This window comes from Planococcus citri, chromosome 3 (genome assembly GCF_950023065.1).
Source record: "Planococcus citri chromosome 3, ihPlaCitr1.1, whole genome shotgun sequence".
In the NCBI taxonomy this organism is placed as follows: domain Eukaryota; kingdom Metazoa; phylum Arthropoda; class Insecta; order Hemiptera; family Pseudococcidae; genus Planococcus; species Planococcus citri.
Window position 1 is genome coordinate 44,583,275 of NC_088679.1, and position 14,233 is coordinate 44,597,507.

At 34.2% G+C, this 14,233-nt stretch overlaps 1 protein-coding gene across 2 annotated transcripts in view; it reads left to right on the forward strand.

The window, feature by feature from the left end:
* Window positions 1-14,233, forward strand: part of LOC135838895 (uncharacterized) — a 117,738-nt gene that overhangs the window by 82,489 nt on the left and 21,016 nt on the right. For both annotated transcript variants that reach the window (XM_065354718.1, XM_065354717.1), the window contains one exon: window positions 11,077-11,290. In XM_065354718.1, the coding sequence (XP_065210790.1) occupies window positions 11,077-11,290 (214 nt within the window). The remainder of the gene's footprint in view (window positions 1-11,076; window positions 11,291-14,233) is intronic.

The window sequence follows — 14,233 nt, forward strand, 5'->3', positions numbered from 1 at the left end:
TTTTAAAATTGAAAAACTATCCGTGTATAACTTCGTGGCAAACTATCAAATGAAAGGAAATTTTCTTTCGGATACGTTATACACGATATATGAGATTTACTCTCCTTGTTTATGCTATAAACAGCAACGTACAAATATAATTTTTCTCATTCCTGCTACTCGTGTGTAAAAAAATCATTTTTCCCAATATACTCGTATGTAGTATATCGTCATACGCGTAGTATATTTTTTTCGTGTATTCGTTTGATAAGATTCGAGTGTTTGAATAAAAGCGTCAACGTAAAAACTAGACACATACACGTTGATATAGGTTTGAAATGAAATTTTTTCTAGTTCAGTTATTTACCAAGCCAAGTGAAAAAGAAACGAAAACTTATTTACTTTAAATCCGCGATATGATGTCTACTGTGATACGCGAAATGTTCTACATAATGTAGTCCCAACGCGTGATCAAATTATTTCACCTCGTACACTTTTTTTTTTTTCATTTCGGCTGCAAGTGAATAATAATATACTAGGTAAACAAACGACGAAGTTCATTACAATTACCAAGGTACATCTGTTAAAAAACATTACTTAATCGATCAACAAGTAGGAAAGAACTTTTACAATCCGTCAATTTCGATAGGGCTAAAATTCGTCACACCGAAAAAGCATGTCACATACTGATCAGAATCAGATTTTGAGCAGTCGAAGTTGATTTTTTGGTTTTTGGCGAAGTTTTCGAAATTGAAGAAATTACTCGTATGACCCTCGTCAAAAAGGCGAATCGGGAAGCATTCATCAAGGGCAGGAGGTTTAGTAGAAAGAATTCTAATTTATTTAACGCATCAAGCCGTGTTGAAAAATATGTTAATAGATTTGCATAACCAGTTTGCCGTAAATACAGTGAGATCATCTCCGCGTCAACTTGAGCTAAAATGAAGACGTAGATACCTATGCTTCTCTCATCCAATTTTTTATTCATAAGGAGTACCTACCTATAAGTGAACAAGTAAAATGATCACAATTTTCATCCACACCATCAAAAAGTGGAGGGGGCTTGCAATATCGAAAACAAGAAGAAAATGTCAATAATGGTCGTGTAATTATGATAACTAATCAGGGCACTTCTCGAGACATCCACCTGCAATTTGAATGGGACTGTAATTTTTGGAAAGAGTGTCTCAAAATTTCAGCTGGCTTTGGTGACCTTTGGAAACCCAAATAAATTTACCATATTTTCAGCGATTCATGCTTTTTTAAAATAAAAATATGTAAATGTAAACTTATTCAGTAAGAACGATGAAAATTAGTCCTGAAACTAGTATCAACTCTCGCAAACTAAATTTCACTATTTTTAGCCATTCCGGAGCCTTTGGCACGATCTTCGATTCCTCAAGAATTTTGAAATTTCTCCAGAAGATGTGAAAATCATTTTGGGCAGCTAAAAACTGAATTGTGGCTTATACATACTTTTTCAATTTGTTTAAAGAGTATTAGAGTTTATCATTTGAGTCAATTTCCACAGAGACACTTTGTGTGCATTTTTTTAAGCAGCATATTCCAGGAGAATAATTCCAAAAATCAAAAATTCTCTATTTGTAAGGAAATTTTTGACACTATAAAGGTTTTATCATGTCTGAATCTGAATTTTGCCATTTCTGGGTATTTTGGAGCCTACAGCGCGATTTTCAGTTTCTGCAGAATTTCAGATGTACCTACCAATCATTGAACACTGAAATACATCAAGTATTACGCTGGTTTCTTTGTTTGCTTGGTTCATCGACCTTTTATTCTCCTCATCTGGACCGCGATTCCAAGGGTTCATTTTGATGCAAACCTCCCAAATCGAGCTTGTAAAGAATGCCTCTGCGCATTGCGTGAACTCGTCTCTTACCTTACCTAGACATGTGCGCCGTTAGGAAATTGCACGGCGGCGGCGTGAGGTCAATTTTTATCAGCGCGGCGGCGTTTTAACGGCGTGCGCCGAATTTCACGCCGATTCTAAATTGACGGCGGCGCGGCGGCGTGAACATGGCGTACGGCGTACACCATAGTTTTAGTTTTGCCCAAAAAAAAAGAGAAAATTTGGTAATGGATGTTTTTGAGGGCCCCATTTTCAACTTTGAAGTTTTTGATCACTGTTTGACCAAAAATCTAAAAACCTAAAAGGAGAGAATTGAAAATTTTTTAAAAATTCGACATTAGTACCAAAATGTGGGGTTTTAAGGGCTCTAAGATAATTTTTAAAGACCATTTTCCGCGCCGTTTCACGCCGATAAGACATCGGCGCGTCAAAATTTAAATTATCGGCGGCGGCGCGCCGGTGTGAAATCGGCGGCGCACATGTCTAACCTTACCCAGTTACCCCACTTACCAAGCGTACGATCATAATCACTAGGGCAACCCAAAATATGCTCTCATTCAAGGTAAAATATTCAATATATATTCGATTTTTTGAGGTGAAATATTCGACAAAAATATTCGATTACCCCTAAAATATTCGAAAATATTCAAAATCAAATTTGGTATTGTTTCACTCGCCTTTACAAGCACATTACAAAAATGGCGACATCGTTGGGTTTTGTTTCCTAAATCACATGCACTATTCGAAATTTCACAAAATGGAACAAAATTGTTGAATTAAAATTCTATTTTGATCGTCAAAAAAAGAAGAAAAAAACGAAGCTTAATTTAAAATTCAATCTTCATCATAATTTCATCAATCATCAATATCACCATCATTAAAAAGAGCCATTTTTTTCATCTTCAACATTCTGTAAAAATGACGTTTCCTGTGTTGCGATTTTCAAAATGCAAAAATTTCCAAAATATTCAAAAATATTCGATAAATTGCGAAATATGTGGTAATTTTAGACAAAAATATTCAAATAGCAATCAAATATGTGAAAATATTCATTTTAAGGCAAAATATTCGAAAATATTTGAAATGAAGTAGGTCTTAAATGAAAGGCAATTTTCTGAAACGTAAAATGATTTTGTTACATTTGTAAACGGAGTGCAACAAAAAAACATTCAAAAAAATATATTGGGTTGCCCTAATAATCACGTGTGGAAGGAGATAACCACATTCCACACGCGATTATGATCATACGCTTGGTAAGTGGGGTAAGGTAAGAGACGAGTTCGCGCAATGCACAGAGGCATTCTTTACACGCTCAATTTGGGAGGTTTGCATCAAATATTTGCTTGAATTCCGATTGGAATCGCTGTCCAGATAGGGAATAAAAGGTCGATGGCTTGGTTACCCCTTGCCATATTCATCAAACCTGTATCAGATCTCTCAACGATGGGGTTCTTGGCCACATTTCAACGCTTCAGAAATCGTTAAGGTACACCTGTGATAACGTACTCCAATAACGCGACAAATTTTGTTGGTGCTAAGAACGACCTCGAGAAAAATAATCCCAAACTCGTCATTGAATGGAAATTCATTTCCCTGAGAACACCCCATCAAGGTGGAGTCTGGGAAGCTGCTGTCAAAGCTGGAAAGAAACATCTACTAGCTGAGACAAAATGAGCTGTTCAAACTAAAGAATTATTTAAAACAGTTCTCATCGCTGTTGAGAGGCCATTCTCAACTCTCGACCTTTATACGCCTCTCGCAACTTGACCAATTTGGATGAAATCGATGTCCTCACACCATCTCATTTTCTGATTGGATCAAGCTTACTCGAGAAATACAATCTTATTCTTGATCTACCCATATTTTAGAAGTTTATCCACATTATATGTCAGCCAATTTCAGGCACACACTCGGGGGAGTTTATTAAATAGGTACAGAATAGATGCCTATGTTTATATGTAATATTATAAGTATAAAAAAGTACAAGTAATATTAAAATTTTCAATTCGTAAGAAAATTTTTGAAATTAGCATAAATTACTGCATCCTGTTCAAAACCAATCCCCTGAAACTAAATTTCCTTATTAACAGAAAATTTGTGATTTTTTTGTTTTTTTTACACACTGAAGGTGTTTGCCTAAAAATCGACTTGAAAATGGATAAACTTTAAACTTTACTTCAAACAATAAATCGAGAATAAGCCACAACAAAATTTTAACCTTCCCAAATTAATTGCCACTCCTTCTGGAGAAATTTAAAAGTTCTGTAAGCATCGAAAAATCACGCTGGAGGCTCCAGAATGGCTTTAAATGATGAAATTCGGATTTGGGATCAGTTTTAGATATGTAGCCATTCTCGCAAATTTTAAAACTTTTCCTACAAACAATTTTTTTTCAAAATTAGGTAGGTATTTACCTATAATGTTTCTTTAAAAAAACTTTATAGCTTGGAAATTGGCTTCAATGCGGATAAATCGTTGAACATGGTCGAGAATAACGCAGAACTTGATTTTTACCTGTCCAAATTGGTTTCTGCGCCTTCTGGAGAAGTTGAAAATCGAACTGAAGGCTCCAGAATGCCTAAAAATTGTAAAATTTTGTTCAGGAGGATTGGTGTTTGTTTCAGTACTAATTTTCCTCGTATCTTGACTAAATAAACATAATATACCTAACCTACCTACCTATACTTACTTTCTTTTTTTTTAAAAAACATAATTTTACAAAAATGATCAATTTCCAGAAAAATTTAAAAAGTTTTAAAAAAGGACGATCACTAAGAAATATTTTCAAAAATAATATCCACCTAAAAATGTTTTGTCAAAATGTTAAGAGACGAGGATTTAATAATGACCCGAAGTCTCAACTTTTTCATATGTACTCCTTTTTTGGATCATTTCTTATCAATTTTGTCCTTAGCTCTATTAAATTATCAAATTAGATACCTACATACATATGTACCTACCTATACCGATTTTGATACTTGGGTATTTTAGAATTGATCAATGAGAATTCTTTTAAGGGGTGCCTACCAAATACATTTCCAAACTACCTGTATCTATCTATGCAAATAAAATTAACAAAAAAAGAAGTGACGAGATCAAACAAACGTTGGGTGCTTAACGAACTCGTGAAATAATCTTCGCAGGTTATCGCTTTCAGTATAGGTAGCTTTAGGTGTACGTGTAGGTACATTATGAATAACGCATGTGGCCGATACATTTGATTTCAAACACAGAGGAATGAAACGTATTTTATAGCAGGTACCTAAAACGATTACCCATTTTCGATACACTTGTATTTTGATAGGTAGTGTGCGTTCTGAATTGAGTGGAAAAAATTGTACTTTTTTCACAATATCGTAAATTGTACGGGTAAACAGTTTAACAAAACCACCGTTATATAGAGTCTTTTATCAGTGTAATCCTATCTGAACATTACCCAAACACGGTGCTTTTGTAAATAGTCCAAAAACTTGCTGTTGCGCGTTCAATTCCCCAGAGAAGATTCGACAATTTATTATCTCCCTTTAGCTTATCGTATATACGCTTTAAACACACCTCTTCGTTGTACTTGTAACAGCTTATTTGATTACAATGAACGTTAATTTGCCATCTTTTCGCGCTAATTTCAACATTTAAAAACGCGTCTTTTATGGATGGTTTTTCGCTCGTAAAAACACGCACACAAAGAGCGAGGTTTACGACGATAAATATTACGGCGAAAAAATTGCCTTCGTTTTTAACGCTGCGCGTTCAAGTTACAAAATTTTTCGAACAGAAAAGTTTCGGAAAAAAGTCACTTTTTCAATGGGATAAATTGACAAAAGCGTTCGGTAGAAAAAACTGGCGTGAACCGAGTGTTGAGTTATAGAAAAGAGTCGAAACGAATGTTTCCGCATATCACGATAATTTGGCTTGGTAAAATCCATTACGAAAATTATTCGTCGGCTTTTGATTTGCTATAACGAGAAGTCTCGCGTTCATCAAACTTTTCGCCAATTTTTTTATTAAAATATCTGACAGCCGTTTTCATTCTGATATATATAAGATTCGATGAATGGTGTTGTAGTCGTGCAATATTGAAATGTTACTTGAAAAGAGAGAAAAAACCTGCGGAGTTCGAGTACTTTTGCCATGTAAATTATAGAATATAGGGAGGCGAATAAGAAAAAAAAAGTCGAGAATACAATTTTCTTGAGAATTGAAAATTCTTTTTTTTTCAATAATTGCTTTCTGAAAAATAAAAAGTTGGAGTTCGACTCAATATGGATGTGATTCAACTATCTAAAGAATTGTGTTTACTCATATGTGAGCCATTATGATTTTTTGTTTTAGAAATGGTTAAATAGGTAGGTAAGTTATTACCTATACATACACACAATTGAATGGTGTAGTATGACCAAGATTTGTTTAAAGGGACGAAATATGGGGAAGGGGGGACAAAAAAATGATGAAAAATATATAAAACACGAAAACCCAAATTGAATACATATTTTTTTTTTTTGATTGATTTCATTTACATTTTTTGAAAATCGAATTCAATTTTGGTATAAATTCATTTTCATTTTATTTGTTTTCGCTCTTTTTGAACTATAGAAAACAACTGTTTTTTCGATTTTCGTTTGATCTTTTTTCCATCACATCGAAAAGTTGAAAAAAAAATTGATGAATCGTCCTAAATACAAGAATAAAGTGAACAAGTGTTGAAATTTGAAAAGAAAAAAACGAAAGGGGCGAATCCAGCATCGCCTTTTTATAGCGAATCTGTGAACGAAAATTCTCAAATATTGTCGAGAAAGTCGAGGAATAATAAATCTCCAAAGGCTAAGCCATACTGGTGATATTTTTGAATCGAAAAAAAATTGAGAAAAAAACCGCAAACAGAAGTTTATAACCGCGTAATTTTCCGGTGAAGCATATTTTTGCAGAAAAAATACCAACTTTTTCGACTTGAACACTATGTTTGTTAAAGTTGGAAAAGAAATGATGAAAAATAAAGGAAAACATTTTTGCCCGTTCTTAATTCCAAACGGCAAGAAGTATAGAAGTTTTTAAAAATAACTTTCAGGAAAAAAAATCAACTTTTAACTTTCTTTAAAAATTGTACGCACGTATAGGTAAGTAGGTATAGGTTACCAAAGTAAACGATACTTGAGAGTTTGATTTGCAAAAGAAATTTTCTGTTGGCATCGTCGTGCATCACGACTTCATGAGATTTCAAAAGTTTTAAAAAACAGAGTACGATAGATTTCTGTTCCTGTATAATAAACCTACGGCAAGTTGCATGTAACTTGGACGTGAATAATTTTCAGTTTTTTCCTCCTATCAGCTCCATTTATGTATATTACAAAAAGGTGACACATTGACAACTAATGATGATCAAAATTACCATATAAAATAAAAAATTGACAAATTTTCACCTTTTTTTTTTTTTAATGAAGTATTGTGTGATAAATAAATAATTATGTCGAGCTTCGTTACTGCGTTGTATTTGGTTATTGTGAATTGGTTACAGCAGCTGTTCTGTTCGCTAAACGAAGGGAATAGTTTTGTGGTACATACCAATTTTCGACTATTTTGTAGGTTCTATTATTACAACAAAACGCAAATAATAAAATTCATTCGGAAGCTGATTCGATTTTATTTTATACGCCGTTAAAAATTCTCATTCATATCGAATTTCAAGTAGGTAGGTATGTAGTTGACTATGTAATACGAGACTAGGTAGTATAAGGTAAACGTTGAGAAACTGAATTCTATCTTCATTGATGCTAACGAGATGGTGTAATTATGAAACCTATCTGCTCATAAAAACAAATATTCCTTTGTTCTGATAACGTTTGTTTACATCATAATGTGAATCGAATTACTCGAATAAATTATTAACGAAAGCTTGATGGAAATTTCTACAATAAAGTTCAAAAATAAATAAATAAAAATAATTTTGAAGAATATGTAAGCAATCTTTTTAAGCGCTGTGGAGATATTCAAATTCAAATCCAGTAAAAATAAAAATTCCCTGAAAATTTAATGAACTTCTAGAAAAATGCACACTTCATTTTATTTGTGTCAGTAGCCATATTCTCAGCACAGTGCTTGGAGCTCGAAATTGAGCCAAAAAAATAGAGAAGAAAAGTTGTCATTTTTCGACAAAAAGGTGACAGACGCTCAAAAAGGATCTTGGATTCGGATTTGGCAACCTCGAATTAGTCGTAAAACACTTTTCAAGTACCAGATTATGTCGAAAATTGAAAAAATCAAAAATGAGAAAGATGACAAAAAATATCTATCCTTCTCATTTTTTCGAGAAAAAAAAATGTTTTTTTCGCGAATCAAGTCCAAATTTGAGGTAGAAAGGTTTTTCGGCATGGTGAATTCGTTTCCACTGTCAGATTTCCCATCGTAGCGCTTCCTTTATTCTACCGAAAATCGTCAATTTAAAAGCTCAAAATCGAGCCAAAAAAATTGTTTTGAAAAGTGTATTTTTCATGACGTTTTTTATATGCCTAATTCGAGGTCGCAGAGCACGAAAATGACGTCCAAATCATGCCTTGCTACGTAGTACCTATTCGAGAAAATACGGGTTTTCAAAAAAAGCTGTCATTTTTTATGAAGGAGCGACAAACGTTCAGAAAGGTCCTCTGGATTTGAAATTGGCGACCTCGAAGTACTTCTAAATACCGTTTACTTTATTTTCTCGAAAATTGAAAAAATCAAAAAATGAGAAGTCGAGTGGCAAAACATATACCTTACCTACCTATACTTGTCCTTCTTATTTTTTGGGGGAAATAATTATTGCCGCAAATCGAATCAAAATCTGGAGTGGGGAAATTTTTTGGCACGGGGAATTCATTTTGGTTCAGATTTCCATTACATGTGCTTCCTTCTGCTGTAAATCGTCACTTTAGAGGCTCAAAGTTGTAGGTACCAAAAAAATTATTTCAAAAAATGCAATTTTTATGACGATTTATAACTAACTTGAGGTCTCAAAGCACGAAAATGACATCCAAATCACCCCTTGCAGCGCAGGTAGTTTTCGAGTAGGTAAATACGATTTTTCGAGAAAAAGGCGTCAATTTTCAACCAAAGAGCGACCCAACCGGCGCTCAAACAAGACCAAAGATTCGGGCTAGGTGACCTCGAATTAATCGTAAAACTTTGCTTACTCAATTATTTCTAAAATTGAACTAATCAAAAATTGTGACGGGTGAGGATTGAGGGTGACAAAAAAATATCCTTCTCATTATTTTGGGAATTTTTTTTTTGGGGATTTGAGTTTGAAATTTGAAATCGAGGGAGGGAATGAGGTTCAGACACGACGACTTCGTTTCCACTTCCGGTGTCACATTTACGCCATAGCGTTTCATTTCTATTGGAGATCGTAAATTTAAAGGCTCAAAATTTAGCTAAAAACTGGTTTTCAGTAAGTGAAATTTTTACAACGTTTTCTGACAAATTCGAGATCGCTAAGCACAGAAATGAAGTCAAAATCACACCTTGCTGCGTACCTTGTTATCGAGAAAATATGATTTTTCAAGAAAAAATTGTCAGTTTCTGACGAAGGAGCGATCGGCGCTCAAAAAGGATCCCGGATTCGGTGATCTCGGATTGGTCTTAAAACACTTTTATTCAATTTTTTCGAAAACTGAAAAGATCAAAAAAATATTAGGGTGACAAGTCGTGAATCGAGTTTTTAATACAGTGAATTCGTTTCCGGGGCCAGATTTCCATCACAATGCTTTCTTCAGCCGGAAATTTCCCATTTTTGGGCTTAGAATTGAGCCATGAAATTTTTAAAATTCTCAAATAGTTCTCAACTTTTGTACTACCTATACCTGGCCTAATAAAAGTTGCATTTTCATCTTGAAAGTCAGTTTTGAGCTTTTAAAATTTTAATTAGGAATAAATTATCTGTCTTTCATCTTCAAATTCCTTCATGCAGAGTTTTTCTCAATTTAACTAACCATAAGCTGTATAAGTCTTGAAAGTTTGACGGTTTTACAAGAAATCATAAACATGCGGAAATTGCCAACTTCGCCACTCCTTCCTTCCTCTGGTGGTTGGGACTAAAACCATGGCCATTTTACTATGGTCATCGAATCTAAGACAGATCCTACCTACGTATAGTAAAATGAAGCTAAATTGGCGGTTTCGACTTCATTTTCGGTTCAAGTTAATGTCGAGAAGATTTCATCGTGAATCTTACTGTATTCGCGGCGAACTGGTTATGCAATTCTATTAACATATTTTTTACGTGGCTCGCGTGCGTTTTCATTTATTTCATCGATGAAGTCCACTCTAAATGACCTAAGAGGCCAAAATTTCATTATGTATATTCTGGAAGCAGGTCTACAAGTGTATTTTAGAGGATTAGACTTTCTGTATCCTTCCTCAATCCTTCAGGATTCGAGAACATTAGATCTCCTGCACAGTTTAAAAAGATATGCCGCTATTAAGACCACCTTGAGTAACAAAAAAAAAGTGAGTTCAGAAGAGGAAACCTACCCACAAAGAGCAATAGAATGTTCGTTACTTCCTTCAGAACGACCTGGAGGAAAATGGGAAAATCAGTCTTGAAAAGCTTCGTTTTTGCGATGTATTTTTTCAATAAAATTCAAAAGAACATTTCCAAGAGAAAGTATCGCGTTAAAAAATTCACCTTGAGTTTTATTGAAACACTTGTACGTGGGTAAAGATGATATATTCCAAACAGGAAGTGATAAATTTTACGAATGATTCTACCTACTCAAAGAAAAAGCGTCCTTTTAATGGTTCACGAGGGTTGTTGGCGGACGCGGACGTACGTGATACATCATTAATCGTCCCTTATCAGACGCCAAGTCGCATACACCCTGCACAGACACACAACAGGCTTGCTATGTGTACGTAACGATTCGACGATACATATTTTCTTTTCGGCAAATGATTTCAAAAAGTCGTGATTTTAAAATCCATAGACATTATACGCCTACTACATTTCAATAAAAATACCTATCGCTAATCGCGTCATAAAAATATTGATCCAGTGCTGAATTTTTTCCTCGACTTTGGCGTTCAAAGAAGAGGGTTCGTTGACTTGGAAATCTTAGCAATTTTGATGCCGCGCTACCTGTATCTATTCGTTTAATTTTTAATTATTATAAACTGCAATTTACTTACATCGATGAGGAATCGTTTATCTAGAGTGAATATTTTTTTAAAACTAACATCAAGTTTGGTACTAATTACAGGTAACATGGGTTCATCGGAAAGGCGACACAATTCATCTTCTAACGGTTGCTCGACAACCTTACAGCACGGATCAACGCATTACGCTTAGTTTTCGTTACCCAAACAACTGGAGGTTGCAAATTACATCTGTTACGCAAAGAGACGACGGTCTATACGAATGTCAAGTAGCCACTCATCCTCCGACCATTAAAAGGGTTTATCTTAAAGTTACAGGTAAACATAGAAAACGTGCTATTCGCGATAATCAACTTGTTCGTATAAGGAGATTATGTGGAATTATTAGACGTCATAAGAATTAAGTATTCAGTTTGGCACGACTCGTATCTAATTTAAGAAAAATATGACCAATTTTGAAATGCAAGGTTGTACCTACTCGTGAAGTCCAGACGCGGACGCGGACGCGACGGGCGCGAGCGTGAGCGTTTATATTTATGGCGAAAATGGTGCGGATTTAAAAGCACTCGAATCACTTAAAGTTCCACTCGAGTAGAGCTTGCAGCGGCGTGGATGGCGCACCGTTTCGTTGATATAATTAATTCCCACTGTGTAACGGACGTGTGTTTGTACCATAGTACGAGGTACGAGTATATGTTAGCAATGGCAGGCAATAGTATAGTATAACAGTCACCGCACCACACCACGTATAACTTGCGCACCATTGGTTTTAAATTCGAAAAATAAATATTTTTAATGAACCTGAATGAAAGCCGTTGGGCTGTTAATGACATCGGCGATTATTAATTTTGCCAAATTGCCACCTCAAAGCGTGACTTTTGCGCAAATATAAGAGCGTAATTTTTAAATTATTAGAAAAATACGAAGGCGTCCGGCTACCGAATAAAAAAATATAACATTCGAGGCATCTGTTGTTCTGCGGATCGAGTAGCTTGCGTTTTTTTTTTTTCATTCGTACGTTTTTTTAGGTATGCGAAAAAGCGAGTTGTAAATTTTAATATTCAACAGCGTCGACGTTTGTAAAAGAAATTTTCAAGGTTCTAAATTTAATTACGAAGTATAAAGCATAGAACATTATTTTAATCGGCTATAATACCGAGATGACATCTTGAAAATAGGTCAAATGATTCGTATTCGTTTAAAAATTCGTATCTCGAATAAAATATTAATATATTATTCGCGACGGTATGGTTTATGTTGCGGGTATACTTATTCTCTTACGTTGCTATCTTTCCCTGAAAATTCATTCAAGAGACGTAAGTAGGTACCTTCGATGTGGTTCTTATCAAGAGAAGATTGTATATAGGTATCTCATGCAAAGGCTCTACCTGGTGAGGAAAACGAAATTAAAAAGTACGTTTTGGTGACCGAACCTTTCGTCAGTATTTTTTCTCATCTTGGATCACCTTTTTTGATTCGTAAAATTGTTCGAAAAGCCAGTAAGGCGACGATCTGACCATCCTAGTCTGCTGTATAAGGATCAAGGATGTGCTCGGGATCTTAAGAGTTTTGGGATTTAGTGCACTCTCAGGCACAATAAAACTGTCCCATTTTGAGAAGAGGATGAAGAAGGCATCTTGCGAATCTGTCAACTGAATTTAGAAACGAGTAGGTAGTGTATGCGTTTGTACAACTTTCTAGATTTTATTATAATCGGGAAAATTAGGTCCATCTCCTTTTCCCAGTTTTCTCGTTAAAAGTATAGGAATTCGTAAAACATAATGATTCAAAGGTTATTTAAACCCTGATTTTGTGATTAAAAAAATTTGAGTAATTCGCGATCTTGATTAGCATCTTTTTTCCTTTTCATTTCGGTGGTTTCACTCTTATTAGGTATTAATTTAAGAAGTTTATACTATCTAGTTGATTTCAAAGTGATTCAAATCATTTCCACGTGATACTTTCCAATACTGCAGAAAAAAGATGGCAACAGCTTTGAAATATATCTGTCGAAAACTTGTTTATTTTTAAAACCACAAATTGTGTAGATATTTATGTCAGCGAGTATTTACAAAACTTGATGAAAAAAAAATAAATTTCTGACAATTTATTGGAAAATTTGTTTTTCCAAGTGCTGAAGTTCCAGAGACAGATTTTAGGAAATTTTTTGGAAAACTGAAGTTTTGCCTCCAATCGATTTGTGATGTTTAACCTAAAACTGCATATACTCACATACCAAATTTTCAAACTTGCATTGGATGAAATTTTGTAAAAATTGTTCAACTCAAAAATTTCTTGGAGACTCCAGAACTAATAAAAATGGCTCGAAAGCTCTTCCGATTGATTTAGAAAAAAGAAAGGTTTAAAAATAGGGCACATATGTACTATCAAATTTCACCTTTTCAACTCAATTAAATTAAATTATAATGTTTTGCCTTGCAAGGGAATCTCTTGAACTTAGTGTTCATCTGTGATTTAAACTGGACCACAATTTACAGAAAGAGCATGGTCTGAAACCTCCATAACAAAAAAATTTCAAACGTCTCAATCTCAATAATGATTTTTCGATTTTTGACAAATTTTTGAAAATACAAAATAATTGACCATTTTGGGCAATTTAAGTAATCTTTGTTCAGCATATTTACCAGTAAAGACAAAATTTAAAAAAAAAAATCAATAAATGCTTGCTCTTGGGGAAATTTTTGAAATTTGCACAAATGGCTATATCTTATTTTTATCTTGTCTAAATACCCCTTCATTTAGCTATTTTGAGCTATTCTATATTCGTTTGAATTCTTGAATTTCTCCAGAAGAAGTGAAAATCAATTTGTGAGGTTAAAATCGAGTTGTGGTTTATTCTTGATCTGTTCTGTTCATCGAGTGACTCGCATTTGAGTCGATTTCCAGGCGGACTCCTTGCGTGCTTTTTTGACCATCTAGAAAAATATTCCAAAAATTGAAAATTTTTGATTCGGAGGGAAATTTTTTGAAACACCAAATTGCTGTATTTTGTCTAAAACCGACTTGCTGAACGGCTGGATGCAAATTTTACCATTTCGAGTCATTCTGAAACCTCCACTGCAGTTTTCAATCCCTTCAAAAAACCTAATTTTTTCAGAAGGTGTAAAAATAGAGGCTCCAAAATGGTTCAAAACAGTGAAATTCGATTTGGGAAATTAATTAATTTCAGGGCTAATTTTGAAGATTTTTACTGAATATGTAGGTATTTTTCAAAGTGTAATAATTGTTGAAAACAGTCAA